Source organism: Bufo gargarizans, chromosome 3 (assembly GCF_014858855.1).
Source record: "Bufo gargarizans isolate SCDJY-AF-19 chromosome 3, ASM1485885v1, whole genome shotgun sequence".
Lineage (NCBI taxonomy): Eukaryota > Metazoa > Chordata > Amphibia > Anura > Bufonidae > Bufo > Bufo gargarizans.
In genome coordinates, this window is record NC_058082.1 from 73,697,853 (window position 1) to 73,717,599 (window position 19,747).

Here is a 19,747-nt window from a genome sequence, read left to right on the forward strand (position 1 = left end):
ACATTTACAGCATATCCTAGCGATAGACCATTAATGTCCCAGATGGGACAACCCCTTTACACACTAACCTGAAATAAGTGTGTAGTTACACTACATGTTGTGACAGCCTAAGATATATTTTTCTTAACATATTTAGATTCTTTTTTTTTATTCATTCAAGCTTTTTTCTTTGATATTGGCAGTTGGGGCCGAGTATTACATGTGTCCTCCTGTCATTGACTGCATGAGCACATTGGCAGTGCCCCTGAAATTGCCTTGTAGTAATAGTATGCCAAGGTGTCTCCGTTATTAGTACTACCACTAATCAGCCGTCTGAATAGGCTGCGTCACTCATGAGCGCTACATCCTCTTCAATGTTTACCTGCACCGTCTACATTCTAGCGGCAGCGCAATGCAATTACAGCAATTCATCCTATTCACTTAAATAGGAAAGGAAGCTGTAATTACACTGCAGTACTGCTGCAATCTAGTCAGCATGTAGGTAAACACTGAAGAGGACACACCGCACAAACGCCTCTCCAAATAGCTGATCGGTGGTGTTGCTGGGAGCTAGAGCAATGTCACCCTGATATTAATGACCTATTCTTAGGCTAGGTCATCTACAGGGTGGGCCATTTATATGGATACACCTTAATAAAATGGGAATGGTTGGTGATATTAAATTCCTGTTTGTGGCATATTAGTATATGTGAGGGGGGAAACTTTTCAAGATGGGTGGTGACCAGGCGGCCATTTTAAATCCAACTTTTGTTTTTTCAATAGGAAAAGGGTCATGTGACAAACTTATTGGGAATTTCACAAGAAAAACAATGGCGTGCTTGGTTTTAACGTAACTTTATTCTTTCATGAGTTATTTACAAGTTTCTGACCACTTATAAAATGTGTTCAATGTGCTGCCCATTGTGTTGGATTGTCAATGCAACCCTCTTCTCCCACTCTTCACACACTGATAGCAACACCGCAGGAGCAATGCTAGCACAGGCTTCCAGTATCTGTAGTTTCAGGTGCTGCACATCTGGTATCTTCACAGCATAGACAATTGCCTTCAGATGACCCCAAAGATAAAAGTCTAAGGGGGTCAGATCGGGAGACCTTGGGGGGGGGGGGGGGGGGGGCCATTCAACTGGCCCACGACGACAAATCCACTTTCCAGGAAACTGTTCATCTAGGAATGCTCGGACCTGACACCCATAATGTGGTGGTGCACCATCTTGTTGGAAAAACTCAGGGAACGTGCCAGCTTCAGTGCATAAAGAGGGAAACACATCATCAGTGTGTGAAGAGTGGGAGAAGAGGGTTGCATTGACAATCCAATCGCAAACAACTCATGAAAGAATAAAGTTACGTTAAAAGCAAGCACACCATTGTTTTTCTTGAGAAATTCCCAATAAGTTTTATGTGTCACATGACCCTCTTCCAATTGAAAAAACAAAAGTTGGATTCAAAATAGCCGCCATGGTCACCACCCATCTTGAAAATTTCACATATACTAATATGCCAAACAGGAATTTAATATCACCAACCATTCCATTAAGGTGTATCCATATAAATGGCCCACCCTGTATATCATGACTGCACAGCCCCTATATTTGTAATACACTCTGCCTTAGAAAATGTAAAAAAAAAAAAAAAAAAAAATATATAATAATAATATTATATATATATATATATATATATATATATATATATATATATATATATATATATATATATATATATATATTTTTTACACACATACACACACAGTACACACACAGTACACTTACTGTTGAACACGACAAGCCTCACACATGAGAAGCGCTTTTCGTAGGTTCCTGCCAGATTTCTCTGCAATCTTGCGAGCAAGCTCTTGTGGTAAAGAGAGTCCTTCTTTCCTGCACACATTAAACAGAACTGTGCAGATCTGCAAAAAAATGCTTTGTTAAATCCCTAATATAAGAACAAATCAGTAACGCATGCACGTCACCACATGGGTAATTCTCATTTCCTACCTGACTTTACTGCTGGCTACTCGGCTGATGTTTAGGTCTGCACGATTAGGGTACAGCTATGGTCAACTTTCCCCCAACTGATGTTGTCAGATGACAGAGGGATTGGACAAAATGAATGAAACCAATCATTTTGCTCTCCTGGGAGATCAGCCTGCACCAGAAGTGTCTAGCAGCGGATTTTTACGCTCTCCCCATTAAATATACTTACATGATCACCTGAGGAGAAAGTGTTTGTGTATAAGGGAGTTGTGGGGGATTTGGGAGACATAACTGTCAGCCGAGAGCTACCGTACTGAATGTGTATGGCTGCCTTTACTTCTATTTGGCATCTCCAAACCTCTGTTGTCTCAAGACATCAGATTGGCAGTAGGGTTGTTGCGATACCAAAATTTAAAATTCGGTTTTGATACCATAAAAAAAGTATTGCGATACTTGATACCATTCGAATAAAATTAAACACCATAAAAAGTGAATCTCTCGGTTTTTATTTTCTCTGTTACAGCGTTCACTGCATAGGACTTTTAAAAAAAATATTTTAATAGTTTGGACATTTCGGCCGTGGTGATATGTAATGTTTATTTATTGTTTAGATATTTTATACGTAAAATTGGGAAAGGGGGTGATTTATACTTAACCCCTTAAGGACCAGGCTCATTTTCACCTTAAGGACCAGGCCATTTTTTGCAAATCTGACCAGTGTCACTTTAAGTGCTCATAACTTTAAAACGCTTCGACTTACCCAGGCCGTTCTGAGATTGTTTTTTCGTCACATATTGTACTTCATGACACTGCTAAAATTGGGTCAAAAAAGTTAATTTTTTTGCATAAAAAAATACATTTTTTACCAAAAATTTTGAAAAATTAGCAAATTTCAAAGTTTCAGTTTCTCTACTTCTGTAATACATAGTAATACCCCCAAAAATTGTGATGACTTTACATTCCCCATATGTCTACTTCATGTTTGTAGCATTTTGGGAATGATATTTTATTTTTTGGGGATGTTACAAGGCTTAGAAGTTTAGAAGCAAATTTTGAAATTTTTGAGAAATCTTCAAAATCCCACTTTTTATGGACCAGTTCAGGTTTGCAGTCATATTGTGAGGCTTAGATAATAGAAACCTCCCAAAAATGACCCCATTCTATAAACTACACCCCTCAAGGTATTCAAAACTGTTTTTTCAAACTTCATTAACCCTTTAGGTCTTCCACAAGAGTTGATGGCAGATGGAGAAACAATTTTGAAATGTCTATTTTTTGGAAAATTTTCCAATATAATCAATTTTTTCCAGGAGTAAAACAAGGGTTAACTGCCAAACAACACTCAAAATGGGTTGCCCTGATTCTGTAGTTTGCAGAAACACCCCATATGTGGTTGTAAACTACTGTTTGGCCGAACGGTAGCACATAGAAGGAGGGGAACACCATATGGGTTTTGGAAGGCAGATTTTGCAGGACTGGTTTTGTTTATACCATGTCCCATTTGAAGCCCCCTGTTGCACCCCTAGAATAGAAATTTCAAAAAAGTGACTCCATCTAAGAAAGTACACCCCTCAAGGTATTCAAAACTGGGTTTACAAACTTTGTTAACCCTTTAGGTGTTCCACAAGAGTTAATGGCAGATGGAGAAACAATTTTGAAATTTCTATTTTTTGGAAAATTTTCCAATATAATCAATTTTTTCCAGGAGTAAAACAAGGGTTAACTGCCAAACAACACTCAAAATGGGTTGCCCTGATTCTGTAGTTTACAGAAACACCCCATATGTGGTCGTAAACTACTATTTGGCCGAACGGGAGCACATAGAAGGAGGGGAACACCATATGGGTTTTGGAAGGCAGATTTTGCTGGACTGGTTTTGTTTATACCATGTCCCATTTGAAGCCCCCTGTTGCACCCCTAGAATAGAAATTTCAAAAAAGTGACTCCATCTAAGAAAGTACACCCCTCAAGGTATTCAAAACTGGGTTTACAAACTTTGTTAACCCTTTAGGTGTTCCACAAGAGTTAATGGCAGATGGAGAAACAATTTTGAAATTTCTATTTTTTGGAAAATTTTCCAATATAATCAATTTTTTCCAGGAGTAAAACAAGGGTTAACTGCCAAACAACACTCAAAATGGGTTGCCCTGATTCTGTAGTTTGCAAAAACACCCCATATGTGGTCGTAAACTACTGTTTGGCCGAACGGTAGCACATAGAAGGAGGGGAACACCATATGGGTTTTGGAAGGCAGATTTTGCAGGACTGGTTTTGTTTATACCATGTCCCATTTGAAGCCCCCTGTTGCACCCCTAGAATAGAAATTTCAAAAAAGTGACTCCATCTAAGAAAGTACACCCCTCAAGGTATTCAAAACTGGGTTTACAAACTTTGTTAACCCTTTAGGTGTTCCACAAGAGTTAATGGCAGATGGAGAAACAATTTAGAAATTTCTATTTTTTGGAAAATTTTCCAATATAATCAGTTTTTTCCAGGAGTAAAACAAGGGTTAACTGCCAAACAAAACTCAAAATGGGTTGCCCTGATTCTGTAGTTTGCAAAAACACCCCAAATGTGGTCGTAAACTACTGTTTGGCTAAACGGCAGGACATAGAAGAAGGGGAACGCCATACGGTTTTTGGAAGGCAGATTTTGCTGGACTGGTTTATTTACACCATGTACCCTTTCAAGCCCCCTGATGCACCCCTAGAGTAGAAACTCCATAAAAGTGACCCCATCTAGGAAACTACGGGATAAGGTGGTTGTTGTTTTGGGACAATTTTTGGGGTAAATTAGATTTTTGGTTGCTCTATATTACTCTTTTTTGAGGCAATGTAACAAAAAAATTTAATTCTAAAATTGTTTCTACATTCGCTATTTAGTTTTGTGGAACACCTAAAGGGTTAACATAGTTTGTAAAGTAATTTTTGAATACCTTGAGGGGTGTAGTTTCTTAGATGGGGTCACTTTTTTGGAGTTTCTAGTCTAGGCTACATCAGGGGGGGCTTCTAATGGGACATGGTGTAAAAAAAAAAAAACTGTCCATCAAAATCTGCCTTCCAGAAACCGTATGGAGTTCCCTTCGTTCTATGCCCTGCCGTGCGGCTATATAGCCATTTACGACCACATATGGGGTGTTTCTGCAAACTACATAATTGGGGCAATAAATGTTTAGTTTTGTTTGGCTGTTAACCCTTGCTTTATTACCGGCAAAATGGATTTAAATTTAAATTTTGCCCAAAAATAGGTGTTTTGGCACCGTTTTTATTTTATATTTTTAACACCGTTCATCCGAGGCGTTTGGTAAAAAGTTATTTTTATAGCGACGACTTTTACGCACGCGACGATGCCCAATATGTATGGCTCTCAGACTTTGGAGACACTAAGCAGGCATCCTAAAACTGCGGCCCTCCAGATGTTGTAAAACTACAATTCCCACCATGCCCTGATGATGGCTGTAGGTTGTCTGGGCATGCTGGGAGTTATAGTTTTACAACATCTGGAGGGCCGCAGTTTGAGGATGCCTGCACTAAAACTAATATTTTTTGGGGAAAGAAAAATTGTTTTCGTGTCTCCAAAGTCTGAGAGCCATAGTGTTTTATGTTCTCTAGTGAACTGTTGGGGATTATAAAAATTTAGTACTCCATGGAAGTGTGATACTCCCTGAAGCAATCGATAACTGCAGAGGCCCGGATGATCGGGGCACGTGTCACATTGAGTTGTGGTGTCCTTCCGTATCCCCCTCTTGTGACACACCCTGCACTTTTTTTGGGTTCGTCCCTTCTTTCCAGTATGGGGGACCACACCTGGAAAGTGTTGGCCAGGGACGATCCGGGCGCCTCCAGTTCCCGAGGTACTCCGGCCTGCTCTTTCCCGGTCCGAAAAGATCAGGTCTTTGAGGACTGCCTCATAGAATTGGAGGAATGTCCCTGTGCTGCCAGCGCTTCGGGATAGTACAAAAGAGTTGTACATGGCAACCTGCACCATGTAGACCGCAACTTTTTTGTACCATGCCCGGGTTTTGCGCATGGCGTTATATGGCGTGAGGACTTGATCAGAGAGATCAACTCCTCCCATATACCGATTGTAGTCGACGATACAATCGGGCTTGAGGACCGTTGCCGCGGTACCTCGCACAGGGACTGGGGTGGTGCTGTTACCGTGGATTGTGGACAGCATAAGGACATCCCTCTTGTCCTTATACCTGACCAGCAACAGGTTTCCACTGGTAAGTGCACGGGTCTCACCCCTGGGGATAGGTACCTGGAGGGGGTAGGCAGGGAGGCCGCGTTGATTTTTCCGCACGGTCCCACAAGCGAACGTGGATCTGGCGGCAAGGGACCTGAACAAGGGAATGCTGGTATAAAAGTTGTCCACGTACAAGTGGTAACCCTTATCCAGCAGTGGGTACATAAGGTCCCACACGAGTTTCCCGGTAACACCCAGAGTGGGGGGACATTCTGGTGGTTGAATCCGGGAATCTCGCCCCTCGTACACACGAAATTTGTAAGTGTACCCTGAGGTACTCTCACAAATTTTGTATAGCTTCACGCCATACCTCGCCCGCTTTGTGGGAATGTATTGGCGGAAACTGAGTCTCCCCTTGAACGCAACGAGAGACTCATCAACCGCGACCTCCCTTCCAGGTACGTAGGCCTGCTGAAATGTGGCCCCAAAGTGATCGATGACCGGCCGTATCTTGTACAGCCGGTCATAGGCAGGATCACCTCGGGGTGGACATGCTGCATTATCGGAATAATGCAGACATTTCCGGATGGCCTCAAACCGGTGACGTATCATGACCATACTGTACAGTGGGGTCTGGTACAGGACGTCCCCACTCCAGTATTGCCTGACACTGGGTTTTTGGACTAGACCCATATGCAGCACGAGGCCCCAAAATGTCCTCATTTCGGCTGCACTGACCGGCGTCCAGCCACCGGGTCTAGCCAAAACTGAGCCTGGGTTTTGAGCGACGAACTGTTGGGCGTACAGATTCGTCTGCTCCACCATCAAATTCACCAGTGGGTTACTGAAAAAAAAACTAAAAAAGTCTATTTCAGTAAACCCCACTGTGGGAATCTGGATTCCAGGATTGCCAGCGAAATCCGGAATCTCAGGCTCAAAGTCCACTGGGGGACACCAGCTAAGTTCATCGGCAGGGGGCTCCGGTGAACTTATTTGGTGGGCCGGGAAACCAGTACGAACCCCAGGGCGGCTCGTACTAGGGTGGGCCACAGGATCCCTAGCATGTGTGGCCCCTGGCTCCGCCTGGCGGCGTCTCCGCTGCCTTGGTGGCTCATCGTCATCCGATGATGATGAGGAGGATGCGGATGACAAAAGGAACGTGGGGTCATCCTCATCCTCACTGGGGCTCTCAGAGTCGGAGGCAATCTGGGCATATGCCTCCTCGGCCGAGAACACCCGGCGGGCCATGGGTGTGTGTGTGTGCGTGTGTATGTGCGTGCGTGTAAACCTTTATTCTATGTGCGTGTGTGTGGGGGCACGGGTGTTCACGTACTAAAAAGTCCAGGCAAAAAAAAGTGTTAGGAAAAAAAAAAAAAAAAAAAGTTCAAACTTGCTGATCTGCGGTTCAACGCTGATCAGCGGTCGGTGGGGTGGTGGGGCGGGCGATGCGCTAACAGTGGACGGACGCTAAAAAGTGCCGGCCAGTCAGCGCACGCAGAAAAAAAAAAAAGTGGTGGTGGGGGAAGGGTCTGGTGGTGGGGGGAGGGGGTTGGTGGGGGGGGGGGGGCTGGTGGTGGGGGGGATGCGGGGGGGGGAAGTGGCAGGGGGGTCTGGGGTCTGAAAGTTGAAAAAAAAAAGTTTGGAATAAATGTTCTTTTTTTTTTTTTTTTTTTTTCTGACTTTTACCTTCTATCCCTGCCTAAAGGTGCCTCTCCCTCACTGACCCTAACCTACCTGGGTGGCGATGGGTGCAGGAGGGTGATGGATGCCGATTTAGGGGGACACAGGAGCTGGTGCTGGACGATGCTGCACGGTCAGGGTGCTGGACAGGAAGAGGAGGGGAGAGAGGAGCGCAGGAAGTTTGAATCTCGCGCCTCTCTCCCCTGCACCAATCAGCACCCTGGACAGCGGCGTTCAGCACCAGGGCCAGCTCCGCCTCTGCAAATCCTCGGACTGCGATTGGTGGTGTAAAATTACGCCACCGATCGCAGTCTTTTTCCGGTTCATCGGGTCACAGGACACCCGAATGGACCGGAAACGCAGAAAACCGCAGGTCTGAATTGACCGGCGGTTTTCTGCGATCGCCGATACGGGGGGGTCCAATGACCCCCCCCTGCGTTGTTACGGGATGCCGGCTGAATGATTTCAGCCGAAATCCCGTTTCGATTAACCCCCGCGGCGCCGGAATTCAGATTTTAAGTCAGGACGTACCGGTACGTCCTCGGTCCTTAAGGACTCGGGAAATAGGGCGTACCGGTACGTCCTCGGTCCTTAAGGGGTTAATATGTTGGTGTCTTTTTTTTTTTTTTACCATTTTATTTAATAACTATTTAGGGGCTAGAACCTGGGATCTTTTAATCCCTTGTCCTATTCAACCTGATGAAACTATTACGGTACACACAGCATCAGGGATGTTACCATGGCAGCCAGGGCTTCAGTAGCATCCTGGCTGCCATGGTAACCGATCGGAGCCCCAGGATTACACTGCTGGGGCTCCGAACAGAAGCTGCCACCAATGAGAAGGGGAGGGGACCCTGTGGCCACTGCCACCAATTATTTTAATGCTGGGGGGGGGGAGGTGGTGCACTGCGCCACCAATGATTTTAATACTGGGGAGGAGGGGCACCAATGACAATTAAAATTTAATACAGGAGGCAGGTGCGGCACCTGAGGGGTTAACTGCCACTGATAGCAGTTCCCCGCCAGCACCTGCCTCCTGGATTTGTATTAAACGTTTACTTTCATTGGTGAAAGCAGCAGCACAGGTGTGACAAAGAGAGTGCTTCCTTCTCTCCTGTGCTGCTGAGAACACGAGTGCGCTGAGAGCAGCACGCTCCATGTTCTCTGATACTAGACTGCAACAGCGAAGCCTAGTATCGAAAAAAGGCAAATCCCGGTATCGAGGTCGATACCAGACAAAAGTATCGATTGGGTATCGAAAGTAGATACCAGAAACAACCCTAATTGGCTGTACATAAAACCAACATGGAGTGCATAGGTACTGATTGTAGAGAAAGCACAAGCTACTTAACGTTAAAACGAATATCTATCTAATCATACCTCGTCAATGCTCGGAGCTGGCACACGAACTGCCAAACATCTGCTTCTTATGGGAGCAATTACTTTTGATGTAGAATTACAACATAAAATGATTCTACAAGTAGACATGTACTTCTCCATGGTTCTTCTCAAGGCGTGCTGAGCATCTTTAGTGAGTTTATCCACTTCTGTTAGCAGGACAACTGCAAAGAATAGAAATAAACTGTATGACAACACTTTGCCAGCAACTACTGTAATTCCACTGTCCAAGAACAAGTCCTAAAAAGGTAGAAAGGGCATAATACAAAAAAAAAAAAAAAAAAAAAGTGAAGAAAGAAGATAACTGGCTATATTTGACAGTCCCCTAAAACTGAATTAAGGGGGGCAGCGCATACACAGCTGCTCTCCATTCACTTAGTAAATCCCCTTCTGGATATAAATACCTTTCTGACATTGGTGGCATATCCTATATCAAATATATCCTGTCCAATGATGTTTCATAGGGAAAATATCAAAACCTCATGACAGAAGTGATAAACTTTTGAAATGAAATAATGGTACAAACCTTTAAAATCCCTTTGAGTACTTGTCTCCAGCTGTTGTGACTGGGCGACATTTTTCAACAATTCTTGGATCACAACACGATCGCTATTACCAGCATCACTGGAAATATACAACAGTAAAACAGACGCTAAGAGGCTGCTATCTGAAGTACAGATGTAGCAATCAACTTGATTAAAGGGGTTCTCCATTTATTTATTTTTTTTAACTGATGATCTATCCACTGGCGATCAGCTGTTTGAGAAGGCAGCGGCGCTGGCAGTAGTGCCGCGGCCTTCTCACTGTTTACCGCCGGCCCAGTGACATCACGATTAGTATCAATGGCCTGGGCGCAGCCAAGTTCTGTTCACTTGAATTGAGCTTAGCCCCGCCCAGGCCAGTGATACTAGTCGTGACGTCACTGGGCCTTCGGTAAACAGTGTCAGCTTCTCAGACACCCGGGACCCCCGCCGATCAGATGCTGATGATCTATCCAGAGGATAGATCAGTTAAAAAAAAAACTGCAGAACGCCTTTAACTTGTATTCCAGTTAGAGTAAGCTATCCACATGATAGGGGATAACTATTAGATTGGTGGGGGTCCTACCACTGGGACCCCACCGACCATGGGAATGTAGCCCCTGCAGCTCCCCTAAAATGAACAGAGTGGCCTGTTGGGTGTTCTCTGAAACTACAATAGAAATGAATGGAGTGGCCACGTGTTTTCACAACCGGCCACAGTTCATTTCAGGGGGTACAGGGCCCCAGTTCTCGTGATTTATGGGGGTCCCAGTGGTAGGACCCCCACCAATCAACTTCAAACAACCGGAATGCTCCTTTAACTAAGCAACAGCAAGAAACTTTTAAAGGGACACTTGCATCAGAAAGTATTTATTTTTTACATATTTTTCTACATAGAAAGCTATTTTAAGAATTTTTGGAAGTTATTTCGGCAGTACTATGCGATCGAAAAATGCAATCTAAATACTGTCCTTCTGTAGCAGTCAGCAGAGATAAAACTATCACTGCTGCTGTGAGGGAAAGATACTGTTATTAAAACAGTATATAAGTAGAATTGGGATAACAGTATGACAGCTCTATTGTTCTCTTCACAGGCCTAGATAAAGATGGCCAAAGAAGAGCACTGCTGTATCAGTGTAATGTGTGGTACTCTAATGGAGTCACTCATCCCTTTCCCTCTCTGGTCAGAGTGAATGGGCTGATTTAAGCCTGTAATTACACAGGCCGATTGTCGGGAGGGACGCATTCCTTCCGAGCAATTGTCTGCTTGCTAGTGAAGGAGAACGCTGCTAATACATGCAGCCATCTCCTCCACAGCATGGGGAAGAGCTATTGTTATGCCATGTGTGTCCTGTGCCACTGCAGCCGTGAATATTTTCTACTGCGCAGAAGCAGATTGCAAGATGTGGAGTCTGCGCATTACAACACTGAAGACAAGTGCGCACAGCCGGCAGGATGGAGTTTGGGACTGTAGACATTTCGTTTGAGGTCTTTTAGAGGGACCTGCACTGACAAAACAGTGCAGACACTGTATACAGGAGCAGCGGCCCCTCCTACAACAAGTGATCAGAAACACTGCCGCAAAAATGTAGTAACAAGTAATAAGTAACTAACCTATAAATATGACAGTGGCCAACCCCTTTAATATGTGAGAAAACACAAAACTTTTTCAAAGGCTTGAGTGATGAAGTTTAGAACTGCTCCATCTGTAAGATTTGGCCTTGTCCACACGGTGCATTTTGCGAGTGGCTTTCCACAGTGAAAAAACGCTCAGAATCAAGATGCATTGTTGTCAGTGGGAAGCCAAACTACCATCCATATCACCGTGGGTTAAACCAAGAAAGGATATGCCCTTTTATAGCATGCTTTCTGTGTGGACATCAAGTTGGGTGTCTGCTCGCAGATTAGGCCGTTCAATACGACTAAAGTCATGGGGGTACCCACCGCATACTAAATGCAGAATCCAAAGTGTCAGCCTCGCGTTTTTTGCTGTGGATTCCGTGGCAGTGTGAACTTAGCCTAAGGGTATGTTCACACTGTGGATATTGCAAAAACAAAATCAACAGGGTTTCCTGCTCCACTATGAATAACAGACCTACTTGCGGTTTAGCCCCACTGAATGGTGTTGCAGCTTTAACAAATCAGCCACTGGAATTTTGGTGTGGTGTCTGCACCAAAATAATCCATGTGAACATACCCTTAGGATGCTTTCACACAACAAAAAGTTGCAGCCAGATGTTTGCTGGAAGCGATAGTGAAATAAGGCTACTTTCACACTAGCGTTTTTCTTTTCCGGCATAGAATTTGGTCACAGGGGCTCTATACCAGAAAAGAGCTGATCAGGCATATACCCATGCATTCTGAATGGAGAGTAATCCGTTCAGGATGCATCAGGATGTCTTCAGTTCAGTCAGTTCTGACTGATCAGGCAAAAAGAGAAAACCGTAGCATGATACAGTTTTATCTCCGGCGAAAAAAACTGAAGGCTTGTCTGAATGCCGGATACAGCATTTTTTTTTCCATAGGAATGTATTAGTGCCGGATCCGGCATTCAAAATACCGGATCAGTCCTTCCAGTCTGCGCATGCGCAAACCTTTAAAAATGAGAAAAAAAGATAAATACCGGATCCGTTTTGCCTGATGACACTGGAAAAACAGATCCGGTATTGCAATGCATTTTTCTGACTGATCAGGATCCTGATCAGTCAGAAAAATGACATGCGTTTGCATACAGTTTGCCTGATCAGGCAGGCAGTTCAGGCAACAGAACTGCCTTCCGGAATCAAACAACCCAAGTTTGAAAGTACCCTAAAAAAATAGAATAATTTTTTAGTTTGTGGTATTTTTCTCCATTATCGGTCAAGGCTGTGAAGTCAGAGTCAAATGTCAGAAACGTACGTCAGCTTCAAAATTAGGGATGGAAAAAAAATATAAAAATAAAAATCGATTTATATGAATCAATTAGTTAATCAAAAAGAGTTCTTCAGCTGCCAAGGGCTATTTCTCTTAGGCCTCTTCCCCACGACCTTATGCCCTCCGAAATATACAGTCCGTGAGCGGGCCATATGTCCCGGAGCGGCACTAATCGTGCTCACGGGAGCGCACATCATCATAGATATAGACGTCCACAGCATAATTGTAATCTATGATGCTGTGCGCACGATCAACGCCACTCCGGGACATATGGCCTGCTCACAGACCGTATGTCTCAGAGGGCATATGGTCGTGGGCAAAAGGCCTTACTGACGAAGTTCCACCCTGTTGCTTGATGAACAGGGCCAGACATCTTGCCCAACCCTGACAATCTTGTGTCGGTGGTGCTGATCTGAGTAGTGGCAGAAGTGCAGGCGCTCTGCTTCCGATACCAGAGCAGGGACTGTTCATGTACCTCTACCTGAAGTGTAGTGGTGTATTCTGCTCTGGTATAGGCGGCAGGGCTTCGGTGCATGTGTTGCTACTCTGAAAAGTGCAGATGTCCAGCCCTGTCAATCCAATGGCAGGGGGAGCTTCTTCAGAATGGGAAACAACCCCTCACAGGCGCTGAAGAACTTCCCTATACAAAGTAAAAATCTTAAATATTATCAATGTCACAGAAATGTTCCATCAATCCAAGACCCCAAATTATCAAAAAACAGTCCTAACTAGTGTAGGAAAAAGGAAGCCAGAAGTTTGGCCCTATTTTGTCGCAGTGTTTATTCCCCCCCCCCCAAATAGCATTTTACTGATTAGCTTATTATTCTAATAGAGATCTACTTTAATGACTTGTCTATTTTAGCATTCACAGCACGCTGCTGATCTCTGTGCATAGTACCTTGGATTAACCTCCAGATGATAGTTGCTTGCGATCGTGCTAATCTCGATTTTCTTTTTTGACGGAGTCTGAAGACATAATAAGATAACAAATTAAAAGACAAAATTATATGTGAAACCTATTCTTTTCACTTCCGCCAACCCCCAATCGGTAAATGCAAGACTGGCCAAATACAAGAACGTGTTATGACGTAGGATCTGCAACCAGATTCTACATCAAAATGTTATTATCCTTCTCGTGAAGTATAACAAGCAAATTCTAGATCCCTTTCAAACACTCCGGGCACAGTACAAAGCAGTGGGAGGATTTCACTGCTGCTTTCTGAGCTCCACTCTCTGTAACCACTTAGATGCCGATATCAGCTGTGACTAGCATCTAAGGGGTTTTACTGCTGGGATAAATGCTCCTGATTGCAGCAGTGAGAGCAGTGTGCCAGATGTAAAGTTTTCTCTGTGCTGAAAAAAAAAATCTATTTCAAAATTCTGAAAATATTTCAGCCTATGTCAATGGGAACTTTGGATGCCGAATCCACACAAAGAATGGACACAGTCATTCAGTGCTGCACTTTTTAAAACATAAAGCCACAGGGGTAAAAAAAACCTGTGCCACAGGGTTCTAGTATTGAAATTGAGTGAATTGCATGTTTTTTGGATGGAAATAAGATGTACAACCCACGCTGAAAAATAAAGAAAAAACTAAGGGGCACATTTCTTAAGACCGACGTTTAGATGCCGGTCTTAATGAACCCCTATGCAGCTTCCTAGCGGTCTTACATTTAGACGAATAGTAAATAGGACGTGCCTGCTGGCCGGTCCCCTTTGCCACTCAGCCCACTTTTTAGACCTGGCACGAGTTGCAGATTGCAGCGCAACTAAAGGCGTATTTCTTTAATAAATGACCCCCTAAGTGGGGGAGATTTATCAAAACTGCTGTAAAAAGGAAAATTGGCTTTGTTGCCCATAGCAACCAATGAAATTGAGCCTTTCATTTTCCATAGGCACACTGAAAAATGATAGGTGGAAGTTGATTGGTTGCTAAGGGTAACTGGATAAATCTCCCCCAGGATGAACTAACCCTTAAAACGCTAATCAGAAAGGGGTTCAAGGAGTTAACCAATGTTTACTTTAACCACTTCATTACCTGGGGGATGTCATACTGTAACAGCTCAGCACTGAACGTGCAAAGTGTTAAAGGGGTTCTGCAGTTTGTTTGCATCTGATCGGCGGGATCCGACACCCGGGACCCCCGCGAACAGCTGTTTGAGAAGGCAGCAGCGCTGCGGCCTTCGCGCCGATTACCGCAGGCCCAGTGACGTCACAATTCGTATCACTGGCCTGGGTGTGGCTAAGCTCCATTCAAGTGAACGGACCTTAGCCCCGCCCAGGCCAGTTTATACTAGTCGTTACGTCACTGGGCCTGCGGTAAACAGCGACAAGGCCGCGGCGCTGCTGCCAGCATCCAGAGGATAGATCAGCTTAAAAAAACTGCAGAACCCCTTTAAGTTACATAGATTTCCATTTCAGACAACCCATACTGGGAGAGTACGTACCGTTATGGACTGGTGCTCAATCCGCAGTTTCTCCACCCCGGCACCGTACAGCTCTCTTAGCAAACACATTATTCTGGTCTTCTTCCCAGCTCCGGACGGCCCACACACCAGCAGATGAGGAAAGTCTCCACATTGTACCTACAAGCGGCAAAACAGTTCTATAGACATTAAAAAGATATAAAGATGCAGTCATGGGCATTACAGATTCCAAGATGGTATGTTCAGGGCAAACACTTCCAGCACGGTCGCTGCTGAGGATCGCAGGATGGTTCCAGCCTTTGGGTGAATTCCAAGAAAAAAAATAAAAGTCCACAACAGACGTGTAACATACAGAACAAACTGCAGATCTGTTCAGTGAAACTCCATGTGTGGGATCTGTAACAAATCCGCCATGTCTGAATACACAGAGAGGACCTGCCCCCTCTCCTGAGCTGTCTGGTGCATCCCGCAAGTAATAGTAATTCTGGAGCATCTATTCTTATGGCTCGGTTGATGTTAATTCGTTATTCCGTCTAGAAGTTATGAACATATTGCCAGCAATCTACAATGAAAGTCCACATGGGTGTTACCAGTCTGACACTGGCAGCATAGATTGGATAGTGTGTCCTCCAACTGGTAACACCCTTCAGGACCTTCACTGCCAACTGCTAGCAACTGAAGGCTTCCTTCACATAAGGAGGGGGGAATTTATCAAAGCCGCTCTTTTGACAGAAAAGCTGCAAATGATAACACATTACATACTTACACTATGGTTTGGGAGTTTTCACACTTTTTAAAGATGGTAACAAGAGTGGGAGAGGATTAGACTCCCACAGACCAACAAGTTTACCTTCACTTGTACCATGTAAATATTTCAGCTCTTGCCAGGACAGCCATGGGGAGTGGGATCTGGCTGCAAAACACAGCCGGGATCGAAGGGTCTAGTGTGCCCGTCAGTGCAATACAAACAGTAGTACGTAGTAGTTTGCTTGTGAGATAAAGAGAAAAATATTTGCCGGGGAAATAAAATGTAACCCCCCCCCCCTCAAATATGTAAACTGTTGTTGGATAGGAACTGCTGCATACAACGGTTTTCTTCTGGCTGAAACCCAGCATTATTGTCCGGATCACATTGCAGTCAATGAGGATCTGGAGGTGGAGTTCAGGATCTGGCAGGCTGTTCTGATCCCAGAGGTCCTGCCGGATGCACAAAGGGAGATGTGGACGAGGCCTAACCACGTTTCTCACAGATTGTATGCCACTGCTCCAGTTCTACCAGCCAACGTCTGCTGCAGCTGATGTCATGTTGACACGTGACCACTGCAGCCAATCACTGGCCTCTGAGGGCCATCTCCTTTAATAAAAACTAATAAATGAATTGTATATCCCTCAAATGGTGCCATTGAAAAATAGAATGGAACACACAAAAAAAAATAAAAAAATACCCTCATATGGCTGTCAACAGAAAAACAAAACAAAAACGCATTCCCATGTCGGACATTGGGGGCATACCGCCCCCATTGTGTGATAGGTGTGGGTCCCACCTCTGGGACCCGCACCTACACTGATAACAGAGCGGGGAAAGTGGTGACTGGAGGACCCAGGGTTTTCTGGGGTCCTGCCACCGTCAAGTGCTCTCCCCATAGAAGGGAGTAGGAGCGCTCTGGGCTTGCACGGCCACCGCTCCCATTCATTTCTAAAGGGGCAGAGAAGTAAAAACCGGAGCCGGCACTAGGCTATTTTCAGTGGCCCCATAGAAATGAATGGAGGGCGGCTGAGCCCCCAACAACTTTCAGGGATCAGCTCTCAATGTAGGTGCAGGCCCCAGAGGTGGGACCCGAACCTATCAGACAAGGAGGGGCATATCCTAGCCCCCATTGTGTGAGATGGGAATTCCCCTTTAAAAAAAAGGTATGAAAAAAATGCTTTGTCCTATAGGTCAGAACAGGCGCTTCCTGAGGGGTTCTAATGGGCTCCAGCTTTGTTAGGCTACTTTCACACTTGCGTTCAGAACGGATCCGTCTGCATTATAGTTTAGAAAAAATTCTAAGTGTGAAAGTTGCTCAACGGATCCGTCCAGACTTTACATTGAAAGTCAATGGGGGACGGATCCGTTTGAAAATTTAGCCATATTGTGTCATCTTCAAACGGATCCGTCCCCATTGACTTACATTGTAAGTCTGGACGGATCCGTTTGCCTCCGCACAGCCAGGTGGACACCCGAACGCTGCAAGCAGCGTTCGGGTGTCCGCCTGCTGAGCGGAGGACAAACAGATCCGTCCAGACTGATGCATTCTGAGTGGATCCGCATCCACTCAGAATGCATTAGGGCAGTACGGATCCGTTCGGGGCCGCTTGTGAGAGCCTTCAAACGGAACTCACAAGCGGAGCCCCGAACGCTAGTGTGAAAGTAGCCTTAGAGGCCGCTCTTATGGATTTTTTTTTTTTGGGATAGCTGAATTTAAAAAAATTCCCAGGGTGCCCTGCAGAAATCACCTCCTATTGTTTTTAAACAGGCCACTGTCCACGACCACCATGTCCTTTCACAACACGACCACAGCAATAAACCGTAACCTCCCGCTGAAAACAACAGGAGGCGGTCTCTGTGCATATCCCCGGGGGCAGGGTTATCTGTGCTAAATCCAGCTGTCAAAAAACACTGGCCTATAAGGGCTAGTGCCCACAGCCAGTAGTTTTCATCAGTATGTGTAAAGCCAAAGCCAGGAGCGGGTCCAGAACCCAGAAGAGGCACAGATCTCTCCATTTCACCTCTTCTCTGTAGAATCCACTCCTGGTTTTGGGTTACAAATACCGATGAAAAATACTGACCGTCTGAACTGGCCACACAGAAGTCCCCGGGTTTTGGGGTCTGAGGGCGAGACATGTTCACACACACCACTGCACATACACAGGTAGCACAGATACTGCACACATGTACAAGGGATGAGCACATACACAGCTCTTTCAATAAACTTTATTTACAGTGCGCACATACATCAAGCCTGCTACCTTACCAAATTCCGCAGCTGAGTCGCCTGCTCCTTATGATAGTCCAGTTTGGACAGGGAGGTAGGTCGGTACTTATCTACCCACAGACTCATCACAGCACGGAGAAGAAACGGCGGGGCTCAAATCAGACAGCTTCAGCGCGCGAAACCCCAGATTATCTCTGCGCATGCGTCTTGCCCACAACGCTGCTTTCCGTAGGATGCTTGCAGGGTCACGTGACAGTCAGCGTCTGCATTTTTTCCTGTCCTCTAGCGCGTAGACATTTTGGGGAGGCCGGATACGTACTGCCTGGTATACTGGTGGTCTTCTAGAACATGGTTGTCATGTAAGTACTGTTACATGGGTCCATGCAGCTGCATTCGTGGTAAAATGTTAAACTTTTTGGTCTAAAGGATAGCTCAGCTATATTTTTCTGGGTTAGCCTTATCTGGTACTGTTTAATGCAAAAATGTCATCATATTTAGGAAACCATGCTTCTTTATGTACCAGCCCTCATATTGTGTTTACAAGCCCCAATACCCTGAAACGTTTCCACAGGGACACATTTCATTAAAGCAATTTATGAAAAAATAAATAAATAAAATGTAACATATACTTTTTTATTTATTTTTTTTATATCCCAGTAACAATAGGGTATTTTTAACAAATTAGTTTTGGGTTTGTTAATAAAAATAAAAAAATGCACCGTGCTCACATTTAGATTTTAGGCTATGTAATAATAAAAGTGAAGTATTAATTTTCACCTGGGTCAAGATAGGTTTCATCGCCTGTTTGGGCATCTGTAAATAAACCAGTATGGAATAACAGAATGAACCTACTGCGCTATTCCATACAGTAAAAAATAGAAAAATTTGTATCCCCAACTTATACTGAGTGTACCCAATGGAGGCTGTAGGCAGGGCTGCCATCAGAAATTTAGGGGCCCCTTACACAGCACAAGGCCTGGCCTGCCCCCCCCCCCCCAGAGATAGTCGAGCACTGTGCTCACTGTACTGTAGTCCCATAGAGACCTTGTTCTGTGCAAACTTTAAGGGTCGTTCACACAATGTTTTTATTTTTTGGCGCAGACCGCCATGTCTTTTCTGCCTCCCATTAATTTTAATGGAAGGCAGCACTGAGGATAGTGGAGCGGCTGCTTAATAAGCCCCTGCGCTGGCGGTGGATCGCCAAAGTTATTTAGAGGCGCTGGCCTCTACATAACTTCTGTGTGCCACTTCTAAATGTAAGGCAGCTTCCTAGCGGTGTTGAGCGAACTTGGGTTTTACATTCGGCGTCCAAAGTTCAGGTTCGGGTTATCGAAGAATCCTGTTATGGATTCTAAATTCTGTTATGGTCCGTTGTAGCGGAATCCATAATGGAATTCTTCGATAACCTGAACTTTGGACGCCGAACTTAAAACAGAAGTTCACTCAACACTACTTCCGAGCTGTCTTATGCTTAGACCAGGCATCCTCAAACTGCGGCCCTCCAGCTGTTGTAAAAACTACAACTCCTACAATGCCCTGCTGTAGGATGATACCTAAAGGCTGTTCGGGCATGCTGGGAGTTGTAGTTTTGCAACAGCTGGAGGGCCGCAGTTTGAGTATGCCTGGCTTAGACCATTATCTAGGCCTAAACCAGGCGTAGAAAATGATGAATGTGT

At 44.8% G+C, this 19,747-nt stretch overlaps 1 protein-coding gene across 1 annotated transcript in view; it reads right to left on the minus strand.

The window, feature by feature from the left end:
* Positions 1 to 18,276, minus strand: part of RFC3 (replication factor C subunit 3) — a 30,755-nt gene extending 12,479 nt beyond the window's left edge. The window contains exons 1-6 of the mRNA XM_044286105.1: positions 18,111 to 18,276; positions 15,118 to 15,255; positions 13,569 to 13,636; positions 9,763 to 9,860; positions 9,219 to 9,400; positions 1,767 to 1,903 (exon numbers count right to left, since the gene is read on the minus strand). Of these exons, the coding sequence (XP_044142040.1) occupies positions 1,767 to 1,903; positions 9,219 to 9,400; positions 9,763 to 9,860; positions 13,569 to 13,636; positions 15,118 to 15,255; positions 18,111 to 18,197 (710 nt within the window). The 5' untranslated portion in view covers positions 18,198 to 18,276. The remainder of the gene's footprint in view (positions 1 to 1,766; positions 1,904 to 9,218; positions 9,401 to 9,762; positions 9,861 to 13,568; positions 13,637 to 15,117; positions 15,256 to 18,110) is intronic.
* Positions 18,277 to 19,747: the final 1,471 nt, after the last annotated feature.